Below are 25320 nucleotides of genomic sequence, written 5' to 3' on the forward strand. Positions count from 1 at the left end.
GTATAGAAGGGCTGTGTAGGCACAGGGAGACAGCTCAGGGGGCAGGAGTGCATGGAGGGATGGACGCAGGGAAGAAGTAACCATGGGGAGGAAGTGGGAGAGGAGCTGTTGCATAGTGGGAAATTTTAGTCAATGTCATGAGACAAACTGTATGTGAGCTGCTGTATGGAAAGTGAATTGGCTCTGTAACTGGCTCACAATTAAAAAAAAAAAAAAAAAAAGATTTATGGCATTTCCTCATTATCCCTCCATTTCACTCTTGTCTGTCATTATCTGTTCACCTTGAGTAACCCCATCGTGACCAAACTGGAATTCCTCATGTGTCCCATTCCCAGACTCTCTCACTCCTTTCCTAACCCAAACCTGTTTCCCTGCATTTCCAATCTCAGTCAATAGTATCACCATCTATCTTGTCATTAAAAAAAAACCTGAAACGCCTTCCTGTTCCTTACTGTCAAGTTCGATTAAACACCAGAAATTACCTGTCTCACCGCCTACACCATTCTTGACCCCACTACTCTTCTTCACCCCTCTGGAGTGGACATTATTATATGTATGTCTCTCTCTCTCTCTCTCTCTATATATATCTTTATGTGGACATACATATATACACATGTGTGTGTGTGTGTGTGTGTGTGTATGGACATTCTTATAGCACATAAAAATACATAGGTAGAAATATCATCTCCCAAACTTATACATGGTCATGGATATTTTCCCTTTTGCCTACCCATACCTGATCATTTAGCCTGTGTACCTATGCATCCACCAATAAATAAATGTTTGTTATTACTGAGAATGCAATATTTGGTATGTAAAAGTGTTAATTGTCTGCATCTCTTGTGTACCTTTGTGCGTCTTCCTTAGAATAGTGTGTGTGTGTTTTTAATTTTAAGAGCTTGTTTTACATTCAATGTTATGTATACATTTAGTTTCACTCCCCATTTACCATGTCCAACCCTAACCCAGTCTTCTCCGCTCCCTACCCTATAACCCTTTCCCTGTGCCCCTCGTATTATGCACTCCTGTTTGTCTTGCATTCTCTCAATTTGAATGTTGGTCCTCTGGTGCCCTGTGGTCTATTGCTCTAAGGGATATATTACCAGAGAGTATGTGGGTGTGTCATCCTGGGTTGAGTGGTCTGCATGTACATCTTGTTAACTATTGGGCTGAGAGCCAGCCCCTGGGGGTGAGTGTTATTCCAGGAGCAGAGTGCATTCCAGGGCCATAGTATTGGGGGTCTCATCATACTACATCTGACCAGTAATTCTGGTCGTTACTGAGTTTTTGGAGGTTGTTCATGTTTTCCCTCCCACTCTATCCAGGATCTTCAGATTTGATCCTTTCCTGAGTGGTTGGCATTGGTAGCCAGGCACCATCTATTTCTTCTGGTCTTGAGGGCCATCGTGTCTGATGGCTGATTTCATCCAAATGCCCTTGTTTTATTTTGCATTCTTCTTCACTTCCAGTGCTCGGAGACCGTTAGCTGCATCTTAGATGGCTGCTTGAAAACTTAGAAGACCCCAGTTGCTGCTCACCAATGTAGGATGCGGAACAAGGCTTTTATGTAATTTGTTGTGCCAATTGAGTCTGGTGTCACCCAGTATTATGGTCCTGAGGTGGTAGATCTATAGGATCTCTCTCCCACAGTGTCTGTGACGGATTGCTCTGTGTCTCTCTTCTACTGTTTCTGTAATGATTGCAGGTATTTTCTATCACTGGTATCTGTGCAAGATTAATACTATGCTACCTTAAAGAACATGAGGGATACGTAAATCATCTCACAACGTGCATGAACCTGGAGGACATTATGCTGAATGAAATAAGTCAATCGCAGAAAGACAAGTTCTGTATGAGCCCATTACTGTAAAAAGACAAAGAAGGGTTTGCTTGGGAAACAACTCACTTTGTTGGTTACCAGGGATGGGCAGAGAAGAGGAGGGATTAATTTTGGGCTAGTTGGGGCCCTTGGGCTAGTTGGGGCCCACTCGCTGACATGGGTAAGGAGGGATATACGGAAAGGATCCTTGATCACCATGATAACATTAGGAAATGGGAGGACACCGAATTGTGCACCTTAAGAGATAGATGACAGATGCTAATACCAACCAGTGTGTCCACAATACTGCATTGCCATTAACACCAAACCCCAGGCTACAGATAAACACATAAACACCTGAGAGGATCAGATGGGGGTCAGTGAACAGGAGTATACTCTAGACCAAGGATAGATTCAACTTAAAGTAGTGTTTTTAAGTGACTAGAAACTAGCAGCTCAGTACATGGTTAAAGATGATAACCATGAAGAGTCTGTACTCTGGGATATTGATTCAAGGTCGCTTGATAGAACAAAGCTAAGACTTTTTGTATTCTTGATATATTTAGGGCTCTGTATGCTGACTCCTGCTTATTGAAATGTAGAACTAGTTTGGATTCCGTGTTTACATAATTGGTAGGTTACTGTATAGACATCAAAACAAGAAGAAAATAGACTTTATTTTGCTTAAGTGCTCGTGGTGCTTTATAACATTTTGCAAAGTAACAAAGTCATCGAAGTAGATTTTACTATCGCTTGCTGCTGTGGAAGATTTTTATAGAAATAGAAGACAACTGGTGCTTAAGGTGAGAATTATAGGATTTACAAATGAGGAAAGTGATAATTGGCAAAGTTCCTGAGGGGTACTATGTGGGCGTATAGATACAAAATGAATTATGGAGAGTTGACAAGCCTTATATAGCTCCATGAAAGTTTAATATTTTTCTCCTGCTGTGACATAAGATTTTAAAAATTTGCTTTTAAATTGCAGTTACCTGTTGAATCTCTTATTTTAGTTTTGACTGTAGAGTTGGTTATATTTTTACTAAATAAAACCTAGACTTCTTTGTATGGTATATAAGATGCTGTAGTTATAGGCTCCTGCCAGTACTTCTGGTTCATTTCCTATCAGTACTCACCTCACTTCTGCCAGCCACCACATCAACTCACATGACCCACAATCTAGGTTCTCTGTACCTTTCTTTGCTTGTATAACTTTTCTGCTTGCAGTGGGCTCCATCTTATTTTCTTCATCTGGCAGAGCCCATCTCACCTTCACAACCAAGCCCAAAGGCCTCTGAGTAACCCCCGTGCTTCTACCACACTGATTATTTTCTGCTTGCAGGCTGTGCAGAACAACTAGCTATGAAGCTAGGCTTTGGTGTTAGAGTGCGTGAGTTCTCATCTTGCCTATTTCACATGTTAGCTCTTGAATCTTTCTTTCTTTTTAAATTGAGATAAAAGTCATTTGATTTGACATAAATATTGGTATTTTCACTATTTTGAAGTGTGTAGTTCAGTGGTTTTTAGTAAATTTACATGTGCAAACCTCCAAAACCAGATCTTTCTCCCTTGGAGTGAATGATGGGTTTGAACTGCCAACCTGTCAGTTAGCAGCTCAGGCCTAACCACTGTACCATCAGAATTCCTTTATGCAGCTATCACGGCTATCTAATTCCAGGATATTTCCATCCCCAAACGAAAAAGAAACCCTGGACTTGTTAACAGATACTCCCCATTGTCCCCTCTCCCGTCCTCTTGTCAGCTGTCGATCTGTGTATCCTGGACATTTCATATAAGTGGAATTTTACAGTATGTGACCTTTGCGTCTGGCTTCTTTAACTTAACATAACGTTGTCAGGGTTCATCACATGTACCACCATTTCATTTCTTTTCATGGACAGATAGACCGCCTTTTGTTTATCTGTTCATCAGTTGATGGACCTGTGTTTTTCCCCCCTACTTTTTTGCTATTAGGAATAATTGTGGTATGAATATTAATATAAAAATACTTGAATGGACATATATTTTCAATTCTATTAGGTATACAGGTTTCCCCCACTACCTGAAAGTAGAAAGATTTCCTGTGAAACCTTTCGTATCCCAAAATGATGTAATGTGAAGAAGCAGTTATCATTAATTTATATAGGAAAAATTTTGAGTGTTTCTAGACCTTTAAAGTAACCTACCAAATAACTCATGAAACCTAAAATAACACATGTAGTGGTAACAGACGCATTTGAAAGCTATGGTGGCGTGACGGTGAAATGCTGAATATAGGTCCTGGGGAAGGAGCTTGGCGATGCCACTGGCTGCATGAGCTGTGTGCGCTGCTTGCTGCCAGACAAACACTGAATGCTGGTCTGTGGTTCCTAGCTACCCTTCAGATCTGGAGTTGAACTCATTCCTGTGGTTTCCACCAAACAAGAGACAGGCATATGGGGTGAACATTTATATCAGGTATTCACACTACTTGGAATGATCAGTCATGGGAGAACCGACGGGCAGTGTTGGCACAGGGAGACAACTCTGTGGGTGGGAGTGTGTATGAGAGCAAAGGACACAGGGAAGAGGTAATGACAGGGAGGAAGTGGGAAGAGAGCTGTTACATTGTGGGGAATTACAGTCAATGTTTTGAGACAAAATGTGTATAAAGTTCTGTATGGAAAATGAATTTGCTGTAAGCTTTCACCGAAATAACAATAACAATTTTAAAAATAACAACAACAACAAAAGAAAGCCCTCTGATTTCTTTTGGATAGCAAACACAGGTACTAATATACGTCTTTCCTAAAAAAAATGAAGTGTGGTAAAGCAAACTTTTGAAAAGAGGGTATACTTGTATACCTTTGAGTAGAATTACGTAAGTAACTATGTTTAACTTTTTGAGGTAGCATATTGTTTTCCACACTGCACCATTTTCCATTCCTACCAGCATGAAGGTTCAGATTCTCCACTTCTTTAGCAACACTTGTTATTGCCTGTTATTTTGATTATAGCTGTTCTACCCACTGCCATTGAGTCAATTCCAACTGATAGAGGTCCCCCATTGGATTTCCAAGGCTGTAAATCTTTAGGGAAGTAGATTGTCTCATCTTCCTCTTGTGGAGCAGCTGGTGGCTAGTGGGTTTGAACCTCTGACCTTATGGTTAGCAGCCAACTGTTTTACTTACTCACTATGCCAGCAGAGCTCCATAGCCATTCTAGTGATTATGAAGTGATATCTCATATCTGGTTTTGATTTATATTTCTTTAACAAGTAATGATGTTGAACATCTTTTCATTTGTTCATTGGCCACTTGTAGATCTTACAGAAATACGTACTTAGATCCTTTGGCTATTTTTAAATTGGGTTGTTGGTTTTTATCTTGTTGAGTTTTCAGTGTACTTTATATGTTCTGGATTGTTGTTGTTGTTGTTATGTGCTAGTATATCTATTTTGTGGGACCTGTGGTGGCATAGTGCCTAAAGCCTCTGAATGCTAACCACAAGGCTGGCGGGTCAAACCCAGCCACTCCTCGGAAGGAAGATTGGGCAGTCTACTTCTTTAGAGATAATCCCTCGGACACCCAAGGAGGGGTCTCTGTGAGTCGAATTGACTTGACACCAGTGAGTATTATTATTATTTTTTTTTAAATATCTGATAAGGGTATAAACCAAACTCAAATGGCCCCAGCACCATTTGTAGAAGAGACTATTTTTTGCCATTGAATGGTCTTGATACCCTTGTTGAAATTAACCATGGATGCATGGGTTTATTTCTGGTCTCTCAATTCTGTTCCATTGGTTTATAAGTCCATCTTTATGCCAGTACCACACCATCTTGTTTACTCAAGCTTTGTAAGTTGGAAAGTGTGAGTCTTTATTGTTACTCTTTTTCAAGATTGTTTTGCACAGTCATATACTGTGCAATGAATGTAACGTTTTATTTCCTACAGCATGTAGGTCGGGTGATCTGGTGTGTTGGGCTTATGTGGATGTGGTCCAAACAGCTTTCTTTTCCCCTCGCTGCTTTCTTACTCGCTGGCTTTTAGTCATTGCTTACATTGCTATGTGAATTTTAGCATCAGCTTGTCCATTTTATACACAAACGGTTTTTAGAATTTTGATAGGACTTGCACTGAATTTGCAAATCACTTTGACGACTGTTGTGCTATCTTAACAATATCCAGTCTTCCAATCTATGAACATGGAATGCCTTTCTGTTTATTTTGATCTTTCATTTCTTTCAACAATGTTTCACGGTTTTCTGTGTGTAAGTTTTACAATTCCTTGGTTAAATTTAATCCTAAGTGTTTTATTTAATTTTGGTGCTATTGTAAATGGAATTGTTTAGCTCTGGAATCTTGAGTACATTTCTTGAATTTTCTGAGCTTCAGTTTCCACATTTGTGAAATGGAAATTGTCTAAGTGCCTCCCCCTCCTCGGTAGCTCTGGTAGCATAGTAGCTAAGGCACTTGACTGCTAACCAGAAGTCTGGTGGTTCAAACCCATCAGCCACTCCTCGGAAGGAAGATAGGGCAATCTACTCCTGTAGTGATACTGCCTTGGAAACCCAAGGGAGGGCTTGCTATGAGTTGGGTCCGACTTGATGGCACATAACAACAACAACAACAACAACAACCCCCCTCCTCTGTTTTGAGAATTTAATTAATTCGTTCATAAAAAGGACTAAATAAGCCTGACAGATAAGTTTTTAATATTATGCTGTGAACTCTCTGAGGAAAGAGATTTTGCCTTTTAAATGTATGTGACAACTCCTCTCTCCCCAGCACCTGTTGGTGCTCAGGGAATGTGGAATAATGGGCAAATTAAGACTACATCTCATCAATTTCAATTCTAAAGGTTTGAAAACACTAATTCCTTTTTTGCTTACATATTTTTATCGGGCTTGTTTTCTTATACATGTAAGTAAGCCTTGTACAGTAATTTGCCATCTCAAAATATAGTGACGTTTCTCTGAGATGTTTCTATGGGCCTTGGTTTACCAAAGGAATTGAAAAGCAGACATTAATTACCTTGGTGAACTCAATGTCATTTATAAACCGAAGTTGTAGATAATATCAAGCTCTCATAATAGATGATCTATGAGTCACAGTATTAGAGAATCAGTTTCATTTGTACACTAATATGTCATACTGAAAAATTATCTTTAAGATTATGAAAATTACGCTTATAAAATAATTAGTCCAAAGTGACTAATGAACCATGTGAACCCCAAGCCTCCATGACCCTGATACCAAGAGAACTAGATGTTACCTGGCTACCACTGCTGACCACTAAAGATTTCACAGTAGGAGGTCGCGAATAGAGTGGGAAAAAAATGTGGAACAAAAAATCAAGAGGAAGACCAGGTTTACTGGTCTGGTAGAGACTGGTGGAACCCCTGAGAATATGGCCCTTAGATACCCTTCAAGCCTAGAACTGAACTCACCCATGTGGCTCAGCTTTCAGCCAAGACAGACAGGCCAATAAGGTGAACAATAACCCCAGGGAGGTATATACTCATTAGAACAATCAAGAGATCAAAAGGGCAGCATTGCCCAGGGAGCAAGCTCAAAAGGCAGGAAGGTACAGGAAAGAAGGCTAAGGAAATGGTAAACCCAAGAAGGAAGTGGGAAGGGGGAAAAAAAGGTTATGAAAATACTTAACATTTTACCAGTATTACTATATGGTATAATTTCTAAATGTTACATGTTAGGAAAATTTGCAAATGATACATATTTTAAAAATGAAAAGCAGAGAAAACTTTAAAAATTGATCCTACGCTGAACAGAGTATTGGATCTCATCTTCAGTGTAACAACTTGTAGTTCTCTGAGAGCTTGTGTTACTTCTGTTTTCCCCAACAGGCTGAGTTAAGAGTGCCTTTGTTCTAATTGTTGTTAGGTGCTGTGGAGTCAGTTCTGACCCTTGTACAACAGAATGAAACACTGCCTGGCCCTGTGCCATGTTCACAATTGCTATGTATAAGCCCATTGTTGCAGCCACTGGGTCAGTCTCTTTTGTTGGGTCTTCCTCTTTTTTGCTCACCCTTTACCAAGCATGGGTGGCATAGTGTGTAAGGCATCTGAGTGCTAACCAGAAGGTTGGTGGTTCAAACCCACCAGCTGCGCCTCGAAAGGAAGATTGGGCAATCTACTTCTGTAGATTTAACCAAGCATGATGTCCTTCTCCGGGGACTGGTCTAGTTAGAGGCTGATCTAATTATTAATGTTACTTTGCTGTGGTGAGAAACCTGTGTTTTTCAGGGACTTTTCATTACATTTCATTGCTAGTGGAGGGCAAAGATGGTGAGGCTAATAACATTAGGAATTTATTTAAATCAATAAGCATTCATATTTTCACACCATAATAGATTTTTTTTTTTGCATTTAGTTGTTGCAGAAATTTCACAGCATGAAAATAACAGTCATGTACTGTGCAGTGAATGTAACGTTTTAATTTATTTCCTACAGCATGTAGGTTGGGTGATCTGGTGTGTTGGGCTTATGTGGATGTGGTCCAAACAGCTTTCTCTTTCCCTCGCTACTTTCTTACTTGCTGGCTTTTAGTCCCACTTCCCTGGAAGTGGATATTACTGAGAATACAAAAACAAACAAACAAAATCAAATCCACTGCCATCGAATCTGACTCATAGTGATCCAATAAACTGCCCTTAATCCCCAAGGGTGTGTAAATCTTTACAGAAGCAGACCGCCTCAGCTTTCTCCCTCAGAGTGGCTGGTGGGTTTGAACCACTGTCCTTTTAGTTAGCAGCTGAGTGCTTTAATCACTATGCCGCCAGAGTAGAAACTACTGTTTTGGGGGGATTTGGTTACTTTTCTTGGTAGGCTTTGAAAGTCAACAGCAAGTCTTTCCTTTTATTCTGGTAGGTTTCTTGGATTACAAATGGTATCCAGAATAGCAATGAAAAATTTTAGAGAAAGAAAAATTGCCTCTGGTTAAGTGGGGTTTCTGATAAGTGCCAGCAGCTTCTTCAGCCTGAGACTACCTCCTTCATTTCCTTCAACTCAGTGTAGATTTGGAAGTGTAATCTGTTGGCACTTTATCACATTCAGGAAAACAAGTAATCCTGTTTTGGAATTACAGCAGCAGGAAATTTGATTCTGGAAAAAGACTATTGTTAAGGCAGGAGGTGGAATTGGGATTTTAATTTGAAAAATGAAATGAAATCCTGAAAGTAAATTTATACTATTTAACAAAATTTAAGTTGTAATAATGAAATATGCATCGATTTTTCGAATGAACAAAAAAAAATGATACGTATCAAGTGTCCATTGTTTTTGGTGTATATCATGCTAAGTACATCATGATAACATGATGGGACATGAAGGGCATTTTTGCAAACTATTTAGGGGTTTTATTATTTTCCTTCTCTCAGGCTCTGATATCCAAGCAGGTGTCATTCTTTTGACACTTAGCATCTCCTTGTTGATTTTTCTTTTCATTTACCAACCATTCTAACATTTAGTACACTTTTTTTTTTTTTTTTGTAGTTTTGCCTGGGATTTTTGACATTTCTTAGATGTTTTCCATCACCTTTGTGAAATGTTGTATGTTTTTCAAATTTTCAATTTCACTTTGCTCTAGATTTGCATTTCATTGAACTGCTAACTGCTAGTGACTGTTAATGGTGGGTAGGGACAAAGGCTAGTAGCCATGAGCAGAGATAGTTGTTCAAATAGTCAGTCCATTGATGTGTATTTTTGTTTGGGCAGTTCTTGCTTTTATGTGCATTCTCATGATCAAGAGGATTTGCATAATGAGTGCTGAGATAACCAAACTTTCTGTTCTTATCCTTGGCTAGACTGGCCTTTCAGGATGTGGTCAGTTAGTCCTCTGTGTTCCTCAGTGTCTCAGAGAGTTTGCTTTACTCCTGCACCTTCATCAGGGGTTCCTTATATGTCAGCATCTCGAGTTTCCAATCAAGACTTCAATGCTTGGCCCCAGATGGTAGGATCAGGGATTTCACACCTGAGCCAGAAAAGCCTCTGTAATCTGTTGTTTGCATTTAAATAGAGTCTTAAAGATTGGAATAGGCCTAAATAGAAGTCTCCAAGAGAGGAGTTCTAAAGCGGGCATTTTGAGGCAGAATCTGTGAACAAGATAATTAGAGAGGAGAAGCAGTTATTTGGTAGTGACAGGAGAAATGAGATTAGGATGGACAGAGATACTGAAACACCGGAACTATGGAGCGTTAAGGTGGAGAACAGTCCCACTGAGGAGGTTGTAATGTAACTGTTTTCAGAGATGCCCTGTCTTCTGAACAAGATCTGGATCTGCGGCTTGCAGAGGCCGTTTCCTTTCCTTAGCTTCTGGGTGTATTCCTGCAAAATGACCCCCTCTTCTGAGGTGAACTGAGCACACATCTGTTTCTTGTAGCCTAAAATGGCTCCAAAGAAATATAAGACAGTGTTCTTTTTTCTTTTTTTAAATCATGCTTATGCACGTTCCAAATAAAATCCGTTTTGTGAATAATTAGCTAAATAATTTTTTGCCAGTGAAAGCACATTTAGTTCATCGATCTGAATAAGCCCAAACCCAAAAACCAACCTCACTGCCATTGAATCAATTTTGACTCATAGTGGATTTCCAAAGCTGTAAATCTTTACGGAAGCAGACCACCTCATCTCTCTTCCATGCAGTGGCTAGTGGATTCAAACCACCAACATTTGGGTCAGCAGCACTACCAGTGCTCCTTTGAACAGCCCTAGTGGGGGGGTGGGGAATGGAGATCTAAAATCTGGCCAATTATTTTATCCTGTTCAATTGCCATGCCATAAAAGTAAAGGTCTTACCTGAGTCCCACTGCTCAGTATTTAGTTATCTAAAGAATCGGCTGGGGTGGGGGAGCACTTCATGACCTTGGCATCCCTGTGTTAATCTTCTACTGCTGCAGGTCTTAGGATTCTAGATGAATTCAGGGCTGCTTTATTTCTGTCCTAAGATGTCTTAATCATTGGGGCAGCTGCTTTCTTGGAGTTTGTTTCGATGTTAGTTATTGGTGATCTGCTGGTCCTGGTCACGGTTCCTGGGGATTGGTTCAGCTCTGGACTCATACTCCTAGGTGTTCCAGGAGTCTTAAAACTCACTTGTGTTATGGAGTGGAAAATGATATCTTAGAGACAGTAGGCCTTTAACTGAAAAGAAACAAAGGGTGGATCTTCCCAAGAAATTTGAGTGTTTTGTAGGGTGTGCATGAAGATGAGAATAAAAGAATATCATGAGCAGTGTCTGTAGGTTGAATATAAGAGAATGGGGAATTCCTAGTGAATCAGGCTTTCTCTTTTGGAAGATAAGATGATGAATAGAACAGTATGATGTTTCAGTCCAACCAATTATAATCAACAAAGCTGACTAATGGTGTTAATTTTAATTGGTTGGAAATATAATAAAAATAGTCTTTCAAATGCTGATTTAAAAAAGGTAGAGTCGTTGGAAATTTAGCTGTAGGTTTAAGACTTTTTTTTTTTTTTCTTAATGGGGAAATTGCCACCAGCTATTCTTCTTTTTTCTCCCTCACATTTCTGCTTTATAGTCCTAAAATTGTCAGAATTTCTGATTAATTTTATTGGAAAGATACATATAGGAATAGAGGAACAGTCTAGTTGGATTGTAATTTTACTGTTAACTTGATTCATTGAAACAGGTTAAGATTATGAAGTGCCTGTGATATGTGAGACCCTTGGTGAACTGAAGTGAAAATTCTATCCTATCATCAGGAAAGGAGCGTGGTGGCACCGTGATTAAGTGCTCAGCTTCTAACCTAAAGGTTTATGGTTTAGACCCATCAACCTCTCCACAGGAGAAAGTTGTGGCAATCTGCCTCTATAAAGATTACAGCCTTGGAAACCCAGTGGGGCAGTTCTACTCAGTCCTCTAGGGATGTTAGGAGTTGGAATAAATTTGATTGCAATAGGTTTGGTTTTTTGGGATCTTCAGGGAAGTCATGGGGAGTCAAACAAGTAATTTAATATTTAATATTTATGTAATGCAAGTGAATATGATGTACAGTAGGGCAACGCAAAAACAACACAACCATTGCTGTGGAGTCAGATCTGACTCATAGCGACCCCTCCTTGGCTTTCAGAGGCGGTATCACTATGGAAGTAGATTGCCCAACTTTCCTTGCGAGGAGTGGCTGGTGGGTTTGAACCGCCCCCGCCTTCTGGTTAGCAGTCAAGTGCCTTAGGCACTACTCCAGCAGAGCTTCCGGACAGTGGGGAAGGGGAGGAATATTTAGTTCTGCCTGAGAAGACTTCAGGGAGGAGATAACATTTGGGCTGAGTTTAGAAAAGCAAGCTGGGTATACAAGGGGGAGAAACTGTACATACAGTGGCACCCCAGGAAGAGGAAGCTGGGTAATGAGATTGGGTGGTGTGAGAAAACATGGTGTGTGTGGGAATCACATAGAACTCAGGATTTTTGGAGCATAATATATAAAGAAGAAATGATGGGAGTGATATCCCCAGTGAGACATGGGGAACTAGTCCAGGTTTTCTTAAAACAAAACAAAACAAAACAAAAAACCTGATTTGGAGAGGCAATGGTGCTGCTGTTCACAGAGATGCATGTAGAAGTTGGTGAGTTGACTTGTGGACATTGCATTCGAAGCTTCCAGGGACAGTCTAGGTGAGACACGTCTCATTAGGAGTAGAAGGATACACGCCGTGAGTTGGAGATTCACATGTGGTCATGTGGATGTCAAGGGGTAGCTAGAAGAGGAGGTCTTATAAGATAAAAAGAGGAGCATGAAGTTTTCAGCTCAGGGCTAGGTTCAAGAAGACAAGCCACAGTTCAAAGGAGAACCCTAAAAACACAAAAGTGTGATTTACAACAACAAAAATCTGCCCTCCTTTAATGTTATTAGGAAATTTAAAACACAATCATGACTAAAATAAAGTTAATCATAATTTTAAATGTGTTCATTCAAACTACAACTGAATTACTTCCTGCTTGTTTCCTGTGTGAAATAAGGAGGTGTGTTCTTTAGGTAGGAATAGGAATGCGATTATGAGAACAAATGTAAAGGATTCATTGAAGATGAGAGCTGTAGGAAGAGCTGACCAGTATGACATGTAAAATGGCAAAGCATGTAAGAGCACTGGTTAAGTGTAACAGTGTGGAAGATAGAAGAACACAGGGAACATAGATGAAACTTACAGGGAAACTATTAAATAAGCAAGTTTACAGACCCTCCTTTTGCCCCCCACCCCACCTCCTTTATTCCCTGAAGTATTCATTGACCTGAATGTGCAAGTGGAATACTGGAGGGTTGAATTAATATGTAATTACAAGGTTGCAAAACTGCTGCTTTAGAAGAACAAGGGGTGGATATGAAGAGAATAATTCAGAATTGAGGGCACTGTAGGGTTTTAAAAGGTGATCTGTGAAACCAGATTGGATCTCTACATCAATCCATAAGACCAGAATAAATCTAGAGGGGCCTATGATTTACATGTAAAATAAATTTCTAAATTGTGTAAGAAGAAAATGGTAAAGTTTGAAAAAAAAAAAAAGTGTGGGGTAAACCTTTCTAAGATTAACAGAAAAACAGGATTCATAAAGGAAAGATCAGTCAACTTAATTGCATAAAAATAAAATGTGTGGTCCCAGATACTGTGAATAAAATGGAAAAACAACAGCTAATTTGGGAAAAATATTTACAGCATGTCTGTGAGAGTGTTCTGCATGTAGTCATGAGTGGATGACTCAGGTGTTATACTCAGGAGGCTGGATTGAGGAGGTCAAGGCTCTGAGCCTAGGGTTTTAAAACATTAAATCCACATGGACTTTAAAGTCCCCCAGGGCTGTGGCAGATTTTAAGATAAAATGGAAGTCAATAAAATGGCCAGCTGAATTCTAAATAAAGGTGGGAGTAACCAGACCCATGGATAGTATCCATACCTAGAAGTAGATTATAGCACTGTCTTTAAGTAGATAGGAGCTGTGGTGGTGTAGTGCCTAAGGCATTTGACTGCTAACCAGAAGGTTGGCAGTTCAAACCCACCAGCCACTCCTAAGAAGGAAGGTTGGGCAATCTACTTCCATAGTGATACTGCCTTGGAAACCCAAGAAGGGGTCACTGTGAGTCGGATCTGACTAAATGGCAGTGAGTTTGGGTTTTGGTTTAGTACTTAATTAACTCATCTGACAAACATTTATTGAGGGATTACTATCCTTCTCTAGTCACTACATAGTAATAGGCACGGAGGGCATACTACATGCCACGCAGGATTTTATTAAATCCTCACAACAGTCCTTCAAGTAGGAATTAGTAGTATTCCCATTTTACAGAGAGGAGATAGAGGCATGGAGAGTTTAATTTCCCCGAGGTCTTATGGCTGTTAAAAAGGATGAAGGAACCTGCTTTCCTATCCGAGGCTGTTTGAGGGCATAACCTGAACTAAACCCCAGGCTCTTTTAAGAAGAGGGGAGGGGTACTACTGAGCACCGCCTACCTGTGTCTCCATGTGCTGGGCTCTGTATTCCATATGAGAACATTCAAGGTAAGTTTCATGATTATCATCCCCATTTAACCACTGTACTCTGTGCACTTCCAAGTAGTTAGGTTGGTGCCAGCCTGTGGTAGACTCTGTTCTCTCAGCACATATTCATGAAAGTTTTATATTGTCCATTAGACAAAGTTGTAAGGTTACAATAAACAATTGGGAAAACCCCTTATTTTAACATTTGAGAAGATATTCTTATATAGGCCCATTGTATTTTATGCAGCCAATTTTTCACCCATTTTTCCTTTACATTTCCTCATATTCCACTTTGATTTCTATAGTCAGTATTCTTAAAGTTTAAAGGTTGTTCTACCTTAAAAACATAAAGAACTATTGAAGTCTACTTTGAAATTCAGAGATAGCTTATAGCATTTCAGTGGCACTGTTGTATATTATTATGAAAGCATACTTTAATTTTTAAAATGCATTTGGAAATACTTTTTAAGAACAGGAAAACACTCGTCTAAGTGAAGTAATCTGGCTCATAGGACCATGTAAAGTTTATTTACTCAAAATTCTGTGTTTTAGGTCACTCCTTAGTATTTTGAAGGAAATGGGTTAGATTCCCACCCCCACCCCCCCTTCACTCTCCCTCTGATTTTCACCTTTCCTTCCGGTTTAATCTATTACCTGTTTTCTAAATCTGCATCAGCAATTTTCTTTCAATTAGATTGAACTGGTGCTTACATTTTTGATGGTAGATGGCATTCTCAGTCCTTTCCTGAAAGGACAAATATATTAGCTCAGCTCGGTAACTGGGTGTTGCTGTTCACTTGTACTGTATTGCGAAGAAGGAGGGGACAATTAAGTATGAAATAAGAAATCCTTTTCTAGAGGAGTTAGGGACGAGGTAACATCTAGGTCTTTAGTTAAAGACAATCAAGACATTATAACATAGGTTTAATATTTAAAAAAATCTGTAACTAGGGTTCTGGTTGAATATTTCATTCTTAAGTGACCAAAATGATTTACTGACTGAGCCATATTTTTCAGGGCTACTGAAATAGAAGCAGCCAAGGGTTGCATGTCTGTTCATCCCAGCCTGTAACTTTATTACTCAGGCTTCTCAAATTATCTCATGTTGAATTCAGATGTTAACATTTCTTACTGAATTTTAATTTGTTGAATATAGAATCTTCTTGTAGAGCCATGCTAGTTCTACCTTAAAAAAAGAAAACACCCCTCTGCTTAAAAGAAGTGGTACTTCCCGCTTTCATAAACAGTCATGTGCATAGTTTAGCAAGGCCTGATGCCTCTGGAGCTTTTTCCCTTTATAGCACCATTGAATCCCAGTCCTAACAGAAGTACTGCGAATCCTGTGGCCTCGTTCTGAACAAAAGGGATTTAAAGAAGAAAATCTCTTGATATAAGGCTTGAAAGCAAGGACAGGCAATCTTGGTTGTGAATATTTTCTGATTTTTCCAGAAATCAAGCAGAAGATTGAGCTGCTGATGTCAGTTAACTCTGAGAAGTCGTCCTCTTCAGAAAGGTACCGCTACATCTCTTGCATGAACAATTAATGGTGTAGCATTGCTAAGAAACAAACCAGGACGTTTTTTGTTTTTTTCTCTTGTTTCTTATTTTCTGTCAAGTTTGCTATAACGTATTGTACTGCATGCCGGTCATTGTGCTGTATTGAAGATGTGTGTTTGGGCAAGCTGTTCTGCTTCTGCAAAGGATAATTGATTTTTTAAAAAAAATACTGGAGCCTAACCAGCTGCAGCATGCACACCATAACACAGCAGACCGCTGGTTCATGTGTGACAGCTGTTGAGGGCTTTACACATTTTTTTTTTTTTTTTTAAGGCAAAATAACAAACAGATTTTTCAAAAATCTTGCTTTAAGGAAATGCTGCTATTTGATTGTCTTCCTGTATTTCGAGGTTGCTGCTACACAATATTACCCAGGTTGTTTGTAAGATTGAGGTGAAAAATATTCGATAATTGGTTGTAATATTTTCTTATGTGGAAAGGGAGTGCCGTTTGTAAATAGCTTAGGAATTGCAGACCACAGATTAGTCACATTCTGAAAGAGATACGATGCTTCTTCAAGTCTGTGCTAGGAAATGGAACAGTCACTGCATGCAGTAATGGTTCATGCCTGCAGGTAAGGACAAAATGACTCAGAAGTATTTTTTTAAAAGCAATTATTTTATTTGTCAATCAAGTGATTATACCTGTAAGGAGCTATTTTATCAAGATGACTATTTTTCCTTATTAAAGAGAATTAAGGCATTTTCATCTCAAATCAGAAAAGAGGCGATAGTTGATATAGTAAATATTGTGTTCACTTCTGTTTACCAAAATTGTGTATTCTCCATAATGTTTTAAATTGAGATTCTTGGGCAAGCAGTTGATGATTACCTTTTCTGTTGGTTACCTAATAGTTTATCCTTAATGGTGATATTTTATACTCAAAATTTGTTGATTTCTCTCTTCTGGGTATAGTTTTCAGGGTTATCACTTTGTTCGTAGATTTAATATTTAGGAAAATATTATGGAGAAATAATTTAGCTTTAAGGAATGATATAAGAAAAGTATTTTTAGAATGTAAGGCAAAGAACCTAGAATGGTAAGATGGATTTAATTAAAGTACACTAGTATATGGCGGACATGGTCTGATAGCAAAAAGGATCACGTTAAATCAATTTATTAATATAATTTAATGGAAAGCTTCTAACTATAACAGGACATTACAGATTAAGATGGTACTGCTTTCTTTAGATGTTAAAAACAGAAATTTAGGAAGCCTTGTGTTTATTTTTATATAGCTTCTAACTTCTGGTTTGTGGCTAGCCATTCGATTTAAGCAGTCCCTTTTCTAAGATGAAAAACAGTCTTCATTCTTGTGCACATTCTGCCAGTAAAATGGTGGTGATGGGAAGGGGAGAAGGGTGGTGGTGTAAATAGTGAATGGCCCAGGTGCCAACTGGAAAGTTAGAGTTTGGCTACTTGGAAAAGCATTCTTAATGGGTTGACAACAATAATTATGTGCTCTTTTGCAGTAGCATGAATTCTCTATAAATAGCCAGAATTGAACAGAATGAATGAAGGTGGTAGAGAAGCAAATTAGGAAATGAATGAAGCTTTTCTAGTTGAAATATATTCTTCTAAGGAAAAATATTCTGAAATATTTAAGTGGTAACATTTATTTGTTTAGCCTAGGCTTTTGGGGTGAGTTTAAGGAAAAGGAGACATGCATGTGGTCATGATGTTAAAATTTAGCAACTAGCCCCTGTGCTTATGTTCTTTATATAGTTTTACCAGGGCTTGCTTACTTTATTATTTTGGGAGGATGATGCTTAGACATATATGTGGCAGTTGTGATATGCAGATATAATGGGTGATAAAAGAAGCTTATAGTCAAGCAACACATTGCAGGCATACAAATTGTTTCAATATTGCAAACATATTAAAAATAGAAAATTCCCTCTTTTTTCTCTTAATTAAAACTGTACAGTAATCAGTAGTCAAATCATTTGTATTTTTAATTTGTTTGGAAAAACTTGAAAAATAAGAATCTGAAGTTTAAAAAAAAAAAAAAGAAAAAATCCACCCAGTACAGCGTATGGTTCCCAAGAATGTAATCCCTTATGCTACCAGGTAGTATTCCCTGTAGGGAATACTGTTACTTTCTTCAAGTCATTGTTCACTAGCACCTAGATTTTGAAAGTATTTGTGTTGACTTTTTTCTTTTCTTTTTTTTTTAATTAGTTTGAGGCATGGATTGAGTCTTAAAGATACTTGGAATTTACATGTACTCTGGTCAGTAGTTCAGTCTCTGTTGCTAGGAAGAATGAAAAAAAAAATTTCTTTAGGGAGGGAAGAATCTGATTGTAAGAAAGCAGAAGTTACCACTGTAATTGATTTTGTTCCTGTATTATAGGGTGATCTTTTTTAATAGCTCGGGAAACTAAGTGGAAGAAACAACACTTCTTAAATACAAAATATAATAAATAGAGAAACCATAATGTGATATTCCTAGTAATTTTCCTATCTCATATTTTTAGCCTGCTTAAAGGGGTCTTGGTTGAATTATTTTTTGTTCAGGCAATTTTGTAAAATGAGAAAAACAAAACAAAAAATAAACTTTGTTTTTGGTAGATTGTTAAGGTTTCTGCACCATTTAAAAATACAAATGAAATGAAATTTTGAAGTTTGTTTTGGGGCTGTATTTGAAAGTTAACTTAATAGATCACAATCACTTTGAAATTTAAAATTATGTGGGAAGGCATGAGATACTCCTGTTTGGAATAGCTGACTAAGAGCAAAAATTAATGGGATTACAGAAAGTTATACTTTAGTTTTGCATTTTGGGAGAGAGAGAAAATTTCAGTCTACCCATTGTTTTGATTTTTAAGGGTAGAGAGCATTGTTGAATGAGTTTAAAAAGATGCCCAGTTTATATGATTGGGCCTGTTAAGGAGAAGATACGTTTGCAGGCAGGTGGGTACCCTTCTGGAGATTTTAGGAGTAAATCATACGAAGAGTGTTTTCTTGTTAACGAGTGCCTGCTGAATGAATGTATTCATCTTAAGCGTGGTAGGTTTGGTGCCAGGCACAATTTTACTTCCTTATGCCTCCCCTCCCCCCTTAATGTAATAAAATACACAATGAATATTGATGCAGAAGCCAACTCTTCAAGTCTTTGTTTCTTTTTCTTACTCCTGGTTAGAGTACCCCTGAGATTTGGATATTTGTGTGATGGAACAAATAGGGAAGAGGAGGAGGAAGAAGGAGTATTAATAATCGTATTAGCTAGAAAAACATAAGGTGGTTATACTTATAATTTCTTAAACAGTTCAGGTACTGGTTCTAAGTGCTTTATAGGGGGAGAAGAAAAAAAGGAAGGAACAAAATGTGTGTGTGTATAGAAGCAATAGCTATTGGGAAGTTTCTTTAACAAACATCCCAGAAAGATTCTGAGGGAGTGGAGGGCACGTGGGTGAAATTGCTGTTTCCTCGGTGAACTCATGTAATGGAATCGTACCATTCTTAATCAGTAAACAAGAAGTGAGCCCAGAATGCTGAGAGGAATGAGTCCCAGTCCATTGAGGTAGAGCCGAGGGGAAGGGGAGAAATGGGGGAGGTTAGAGTGGGTCTGAGTAGCTGAGAATCTCCTTTCACACTAAACATAGTCCATGTCTGCTATTGTTAAATGTAACTAGATGTTGTAATTAATACAACCTACAGTCTATTAGTAGTTAACTAGATAGTAGTGCCTTATAGTTTTGTATTTTCTTAGTCAATAGATACTAGATACTAAGAAGATTATTTTTTTGTGTGTGTTTGTCTTTGACATTTTTTGATGTTATAAGGGATCCTCATACTTGTAATTGAATAGTTAAGAATTCCTAGCCTAGATCATTAGCATCCCAGATAGCTAGCACATAGCTGAATTCATAAATTATTAGCGGTCCTATGAGTCGGGGCCGACTCGACGGCAAATAACAACAACAACAACAACAAGTGGCTAAAGCACTTGACTGCTAACCAGAAGGCTGGCGGTTCAAACCCACCAGCCACTCCTCGGAAGGAAGGTTGGGCAATCCTACTTCCGTAGTGATACTGCTTCGGAAACCCAAGGAGGGGTCGCTATGAGTCGGGGCCGACTCGACGGCACATAAGAACAACAACAACAACATTCAGGAGAGCAGAGCAAAGGAGAGGGAGAAAGTGTCATAAAAATATTTATACTGTGTCCTATATTCTACCAATGTTTTATAAACAGAATTGGAGAGGAGAATGTATGGTGACCTTTATGGTCTCATATTTAAATAAGTGACCCCACATGGAGAGATATTGAAAGTTGTCCCTCCCCCAGTGTAAGGACATTTCAGATACATAAAGAACGTGGTGTGCATGTTTGATTTTAATTTTTCTTACACCAAACCTCCTTAAATGAAGAGGAAAAGGACAAATGATAATGATGTGTGGATGCAGAAAGAAAAAAGAAAAGCCTGGAAGAATAAGGATAATGGAAAAGGACCAGGTGAAGAGAGGGAAGCAAAGGATACTTCCTAGAAAAGGATCCAAGATCCAGGTGTCCCTTACCTACTCTTAGGTTGAATTTATTTTGCCCCTTGTCTATGAAGTAAGCAGGAGTCATCTTGGGGGCTAGGACAAACAATTGATAACTGTCTGTTGCTTTTTCCAACCCCCACTCTTCCACTGTTGGCTTTGTTTCTCTACTTACAGGATCTCTGTATTTGAGATGAATTTTTTTCTAAATGGTGTGATGAGATGGCAAGAGAAGCTGTGTTGTGTTGTCTTCCTTCCACTTAGCCTGTGTGCTGTTTTGTTTTTGTATAACGTTCAATCGTATTTTTACTGAAGATTGAAGATGCATACAGGAAAGTGCACAGATCGTAGGTGAACTGCTCGAATAATTTTCATAATTTTCTGTAACCAGCACCCAGATCAAGAACCAGAACATTGACAGCACCCCAGAGGCGATCCTGGTACTCATTCTTAGTCACTAGCACTCTCCACCCCCACCAAGGGTAGCCTCTGTCATACTTCTAAAGTTAAAACAAAGCAAAACAAACTGCTGCCATTGATTTGATTCTGACTCATAGCGACCTCCATTGGATTTCCAAGTCTATAAATCTTTATGGAAGTAAATTGCCTCATCTGCCTCCCATGGAGCAATGGTGGGTTTGAACCTCTGACCTTCTGGTTAGTAGCCAAGTATTTTACCCACTGTGCCACCAGAGCTGCTTCTAACATTAGATAAGTTATATTTGTTCTCCCCTCCCCATTGTTACAACTTTATTGAAGTATAATTTATGTACAGTTAACTGCACATATTTAAGGACTAAAATTTGATGAGTTTTGACATAACTGTACACTTGTGGAAACATCGCCAAAATCAAGATAATGGACATATCCATTGCCTCCAAAAGTTTCCTTGGGCTTCTTAGTAATCGCTCCCAGCCCTAGTTATCCCTAGGCAAAAACTGATCTGATTTCTGTTACTAAAAATTAGTTTGCATGATTTTTTTTTTTTTAAAGTAAATGGTATCATATAGTATGTCCTGTATTTGGTTGGGCTTCTTTCACTCAGCATTATTATTTTGAAATTTATCCATGTTCTTCTGTGCCTCAATATCTCTTCCCTTTATATTGATGAATAGTATTCCACTGTATAGTTATAGCACAATTTATTTATCCCCTCACCTTTTGATGGGCATTTGGGTTGTTTCCAATTTATGATTATTACAAATTAAATAAAGGTCCTATGAACATTCATTCTCATATATGTATGTATGTGTGTGTGTGTGTGTTGCAAAACCAAACTCACTGCTGTCGATTTGGATCTGACTCATAGCGACCCCTCCTTGGCTTTCTGAGGTGGTCTCAGTATGGAAGTAGATTGCCCAATCTTCCTTCCGAGGAGTGGCTGGTAGATTTGACCTGCCAGCCTTCTGGTTAGCAATCAAATGCCTAAGGCCCTGTGCACACATGCATATATATGTGTGTTTGTGTACATATATATACATTATATATATAGAGAGAGGTGGGAATATATGTGTATGTATGTATATGTATATAAATTTTTGTGTGGACCTATGCTTTTCGTTTTTCTTGGGTAAATACCTAGAAGCAGAAAGGTTGCATCATATAGTGGGTATATGTTTAACTTTTGAAGAAACTGACAAACTGTTTTTCCACAGTGGTTGGTTGTACCATTTTACGTGTTCTCACTAGCAGTGTATAAGAGTTCTAGTTGCTCCACCTCCTTGTCAGTGCTTGATATGGTTAGTCTTTTCAATGTAGCCATTTTAATGAGTTTGTATTGGTGTGTCACTGTTGTTTTCATTTACTTTTTGTAATGGCTGATGGTGATGAACATCTTCATGTGCTTATTTGCCACCCATATACCTTCTTTGATGATGTGTCTGTTCAAATATGTTTCCCATTTTAAAAACTTGGACTGTTTATCATCTTATTATTGAGGTGTAAGGAGCTGTGGTAGTGTAGTGCCTAAGGCACTTGACTGCTAACCAGAAAGCTGGTGGTTCAAACCCACCAGCCACTCCTCAGAAGGAAGGTTGGGAAATCTACTTCTGTAGTGATACTGCCTCGGCAACCCAAGGAGGGGTTGCTATGAGTCGGGTCCGACTTGATGGCACATAACAACAACAAAAACAACAACAACATTGAGCTGTAGGGTTCTTTTTATATTCTAGGGCCAAGTCCTCTGTGGCCTTTCCTTCCTTTCCTCCTTCCCTTTCTCTTCTACTTCTGTAACAGTGTCTTTTGAAAAATAAAGTGTTTTAATTTCGTGAAATCCAATTTATTGATTTTATGTATGTGTATACATATACGTGTGTGTGTGTGTGTGTGTATGTATGTATGTATGTATGTATAGTGTGTGTGGTAGTGTACCTAAGGCATTTGACTGCTAACCAGCAGATTGGCAGTTCAAACCCACCAGCTGCTCCTCAGAAGGAAGATTGGGCAATCTGCTTCCATAGTGATACCGCCTGGGGAAACCCAAGGAGGGGTCACTATGAGTTGTTTCCAACTTGACGGCAGTGAGGTTTTGTTTTTCGTTTTTTTTTTTTTTTTTTTTGGTTTGTGGTCCTTGAGAAATTGTTGCTAAACCCAGGGTCACTAAGATTTTCCTTCTTGGTTTACTTCTGGAAACTTTGTAGTTTTAGCTCTTTAACATTTAGCCAGTCATTTATTCTGAATTCATTTTAGTATATAGTATAAGGTAAGGATCAAAATTTGTATTTTTGCATATAGCTATCCAATTGTTGTATTTGTTTTTGAACATTATGTAAATAGAAACCTTCTGTATACTTTTTTGAGTCTGGCTTCTTTCTCTAAACATAAGCTCTGTGAAATTCATCCATGCTGTTTATGTTCATTTAGTCTCATTGCAGTATGGTATTCCATTGCATAATATACCTCAATTTATTTATCCATGATACCATTGATGAACATTTTGGATGTTTGCAGTTTTTGGCCATTAGGAGTTGTGGTAGTTAAATTTCTGTGTCAACTTGGCTAGGCCTGGTTGAGTGGCTGGGTAGCTGGATGTAATATTCCCTATGATGAGATTGGTAATCAACTCCATGGTGTAATCTACTGTGAGCAGCTGCGTAGCTACCTTACCGATGTGGTCTGCTTCCTGTATATAAGGAGAAGCTGTGGCGTATGCTTATGGCACGCTTGAACCCTGCACGTAGCTGAGTCGTTGTTCAGCAGCCTGGCATGCTCTGCCGACCCTGGGACTTTGAATGGACTTGAATCAATGGCCTGCCATGTGGTTTGGTAATAGGAGGACTGTGCCATTTTATTTGTTGACCTTGGGCTTGTTAGCCTCAGCAGCCAGTAGCTGCCGGAATGAAGAGATGCCTCTAGCTTCAGTGGGCCGGGAACAAGAGGCAGAGCTGAAGCCCAAGGTCTAGGGGCTTTCACCCCGCCCCTAGAGCCTGGCACTTTGAACTAGGACTTCTAGCCTCCTGAACTGCAAGAGAATAAACTCCTGTTTGTTCAAGCCATCCTATTTGTGGTATATTCTTGTCAGAGTGGCACTAGTAAACCGAAAACAGGAACACTGCTGCTGTTTTGGTGAATAGACCTATGCATGCATTTCTGTCTGTTGAGTATATTCCTAGGAGTGCAGTTGTGGAGCTTTAGTGATTTTGCCAGTTTTTTCAAAGTGAATGTACCAGTCTGCACGCTCACCAGTGGGCTCCACTTCCTCACCAACTTGGTACTGTATACTCTTCTTTCCTTCCTTTCCACCTTTTTTTCTAGCATTCTGGTGGCTATACTTGTGCCATCCAGAGTTTGAGCTATTTTAAGGAGGATAGCACAGCCAATTGGATACATCTACTCCTCACTTATCAACATAGTTAGGTTCCAAAGACCAGGTTGTTAGGCAAAAGTGGCATTATGCAAAAATCAACGTTATGCATAAATGGAAGGACAGCCACATCAAATCACAAAATGGAGGATGACTCCATCATGCTAAATTACATCATTACGTAACTGCCGAACATTGAGAATCATAGCCCCGCCCAGCTGACACATACCCTTAGCCATCACAGCCAGAGTTACTCTCGGTACTTCAGTGCTCGTTAGTGATACATGTATGTTGTTAACGCACAAAATAGTGGGACTGTAGGTTTTTTACTATCGTTGTAAATGTGAAGTGTCAAATAATGAGATAGTTGATAAGTGATGAGTAGGTGTATTTCTGAGTGACTTTTGTAAAGGAGATCAGAATTAGAAGACCCAATAGGGACCACAGGGGGTAGTCATTTGAGGTGTTACGAATCTTTTAGTAACATGGGTCCTACATGCCACGGGGGAGAGGGGATGGGGAAAAAGAGTGTTGGTTCACTGGTAGAATTCCCACTGTTAGTGGAGGCTTACGTGCTGCTGTGATGCTGACTGTATCTCAGTGGAGCTTCCAGCTGAGATGGACTAGGAAGAAAGGCTTGGTGATCTGCTTTTGAAGAAAGCATTGAAAACTCCATGAACCACAGTGGGCCAGTGTGCAACCAAGCAGCGTTTTGTTTCATTGTGCACGGTGTTGCCAGGTGTCGGGGACCACTTTGACCACAGCTGACGATAACAACTAAGGCCATAGACTTGATTTCAATAGCAAAACCACTCCTGCAGTTAAACTTTTTTAGAAACCTATCATATAAACCGTCTATGGAAACACTGTTTTGGAAATCAGGACATATATCCGAGCCCCAGTTAGCAGTGCTCATTCCCCTCACTCGTGGGTGCCCTTCCATGAGCTCCAGTCTACTTTATTTTTCAACCCTTGAGATTGGTAGGCTATTCTAGGTCTCACCAAGAAATCATGGCATTTATAATATACTCTAAATGCTAATTTTTTTTTTAAATTTTATTTTGATTTGGGTGAAAATTTACAGAGTAAATTCACTTTTCATACAGCAGTTCACATATACTTTGTCTCATGTCGTTGACCAAAATTTACAATACAACAGCTCCCCTC

At 39.0% G+C, this 25320-nt stretch overlaps 1 protein-coding gene across 1 annotated transcript in view; it reads left to right on the top strand.

Annotated features, from left to right (window-relative positions):
• Window positions 1-12364: 12364 nt before the first annotated feature.
• The window catches only part of SRPK2 (SRSF protein kinase 2), a 198531-nt gene continuing 185575 nt past the window's right edge, over window positions 12365-25320 (top strand). Inside the window, exons 1-2 of the mRNA XM_042781411.1 lie at window positions 12365-12401; window positions 15756-15819. Of these exons, the coding sequence (XP_042637345.1) occupies window positions 12365-12401; window positions 15756-15819 (101 nt within the window). The remainder of the gene's footprint in view (window positions 12402-15755; window positions 15820-25320) is intronic.

The sequence above is a fragment of the Orycteropus afer genome, unplaced genomic scaffold, assembly GCF_000298275.1.
Source record: "Orycteropus afer afer isolate SDZICR_OR568_19922 unplaced genomic scaffold, OryAfe1.0 scaffold00007, whole genome shotgun sequence".
NCBI classification, from domain to species: Eukaryota; Metazoa; Chordata; class Mammalia; order Tubulidentata; family Orycteropodidae; genus Orycteropus; species Orycteropus afer.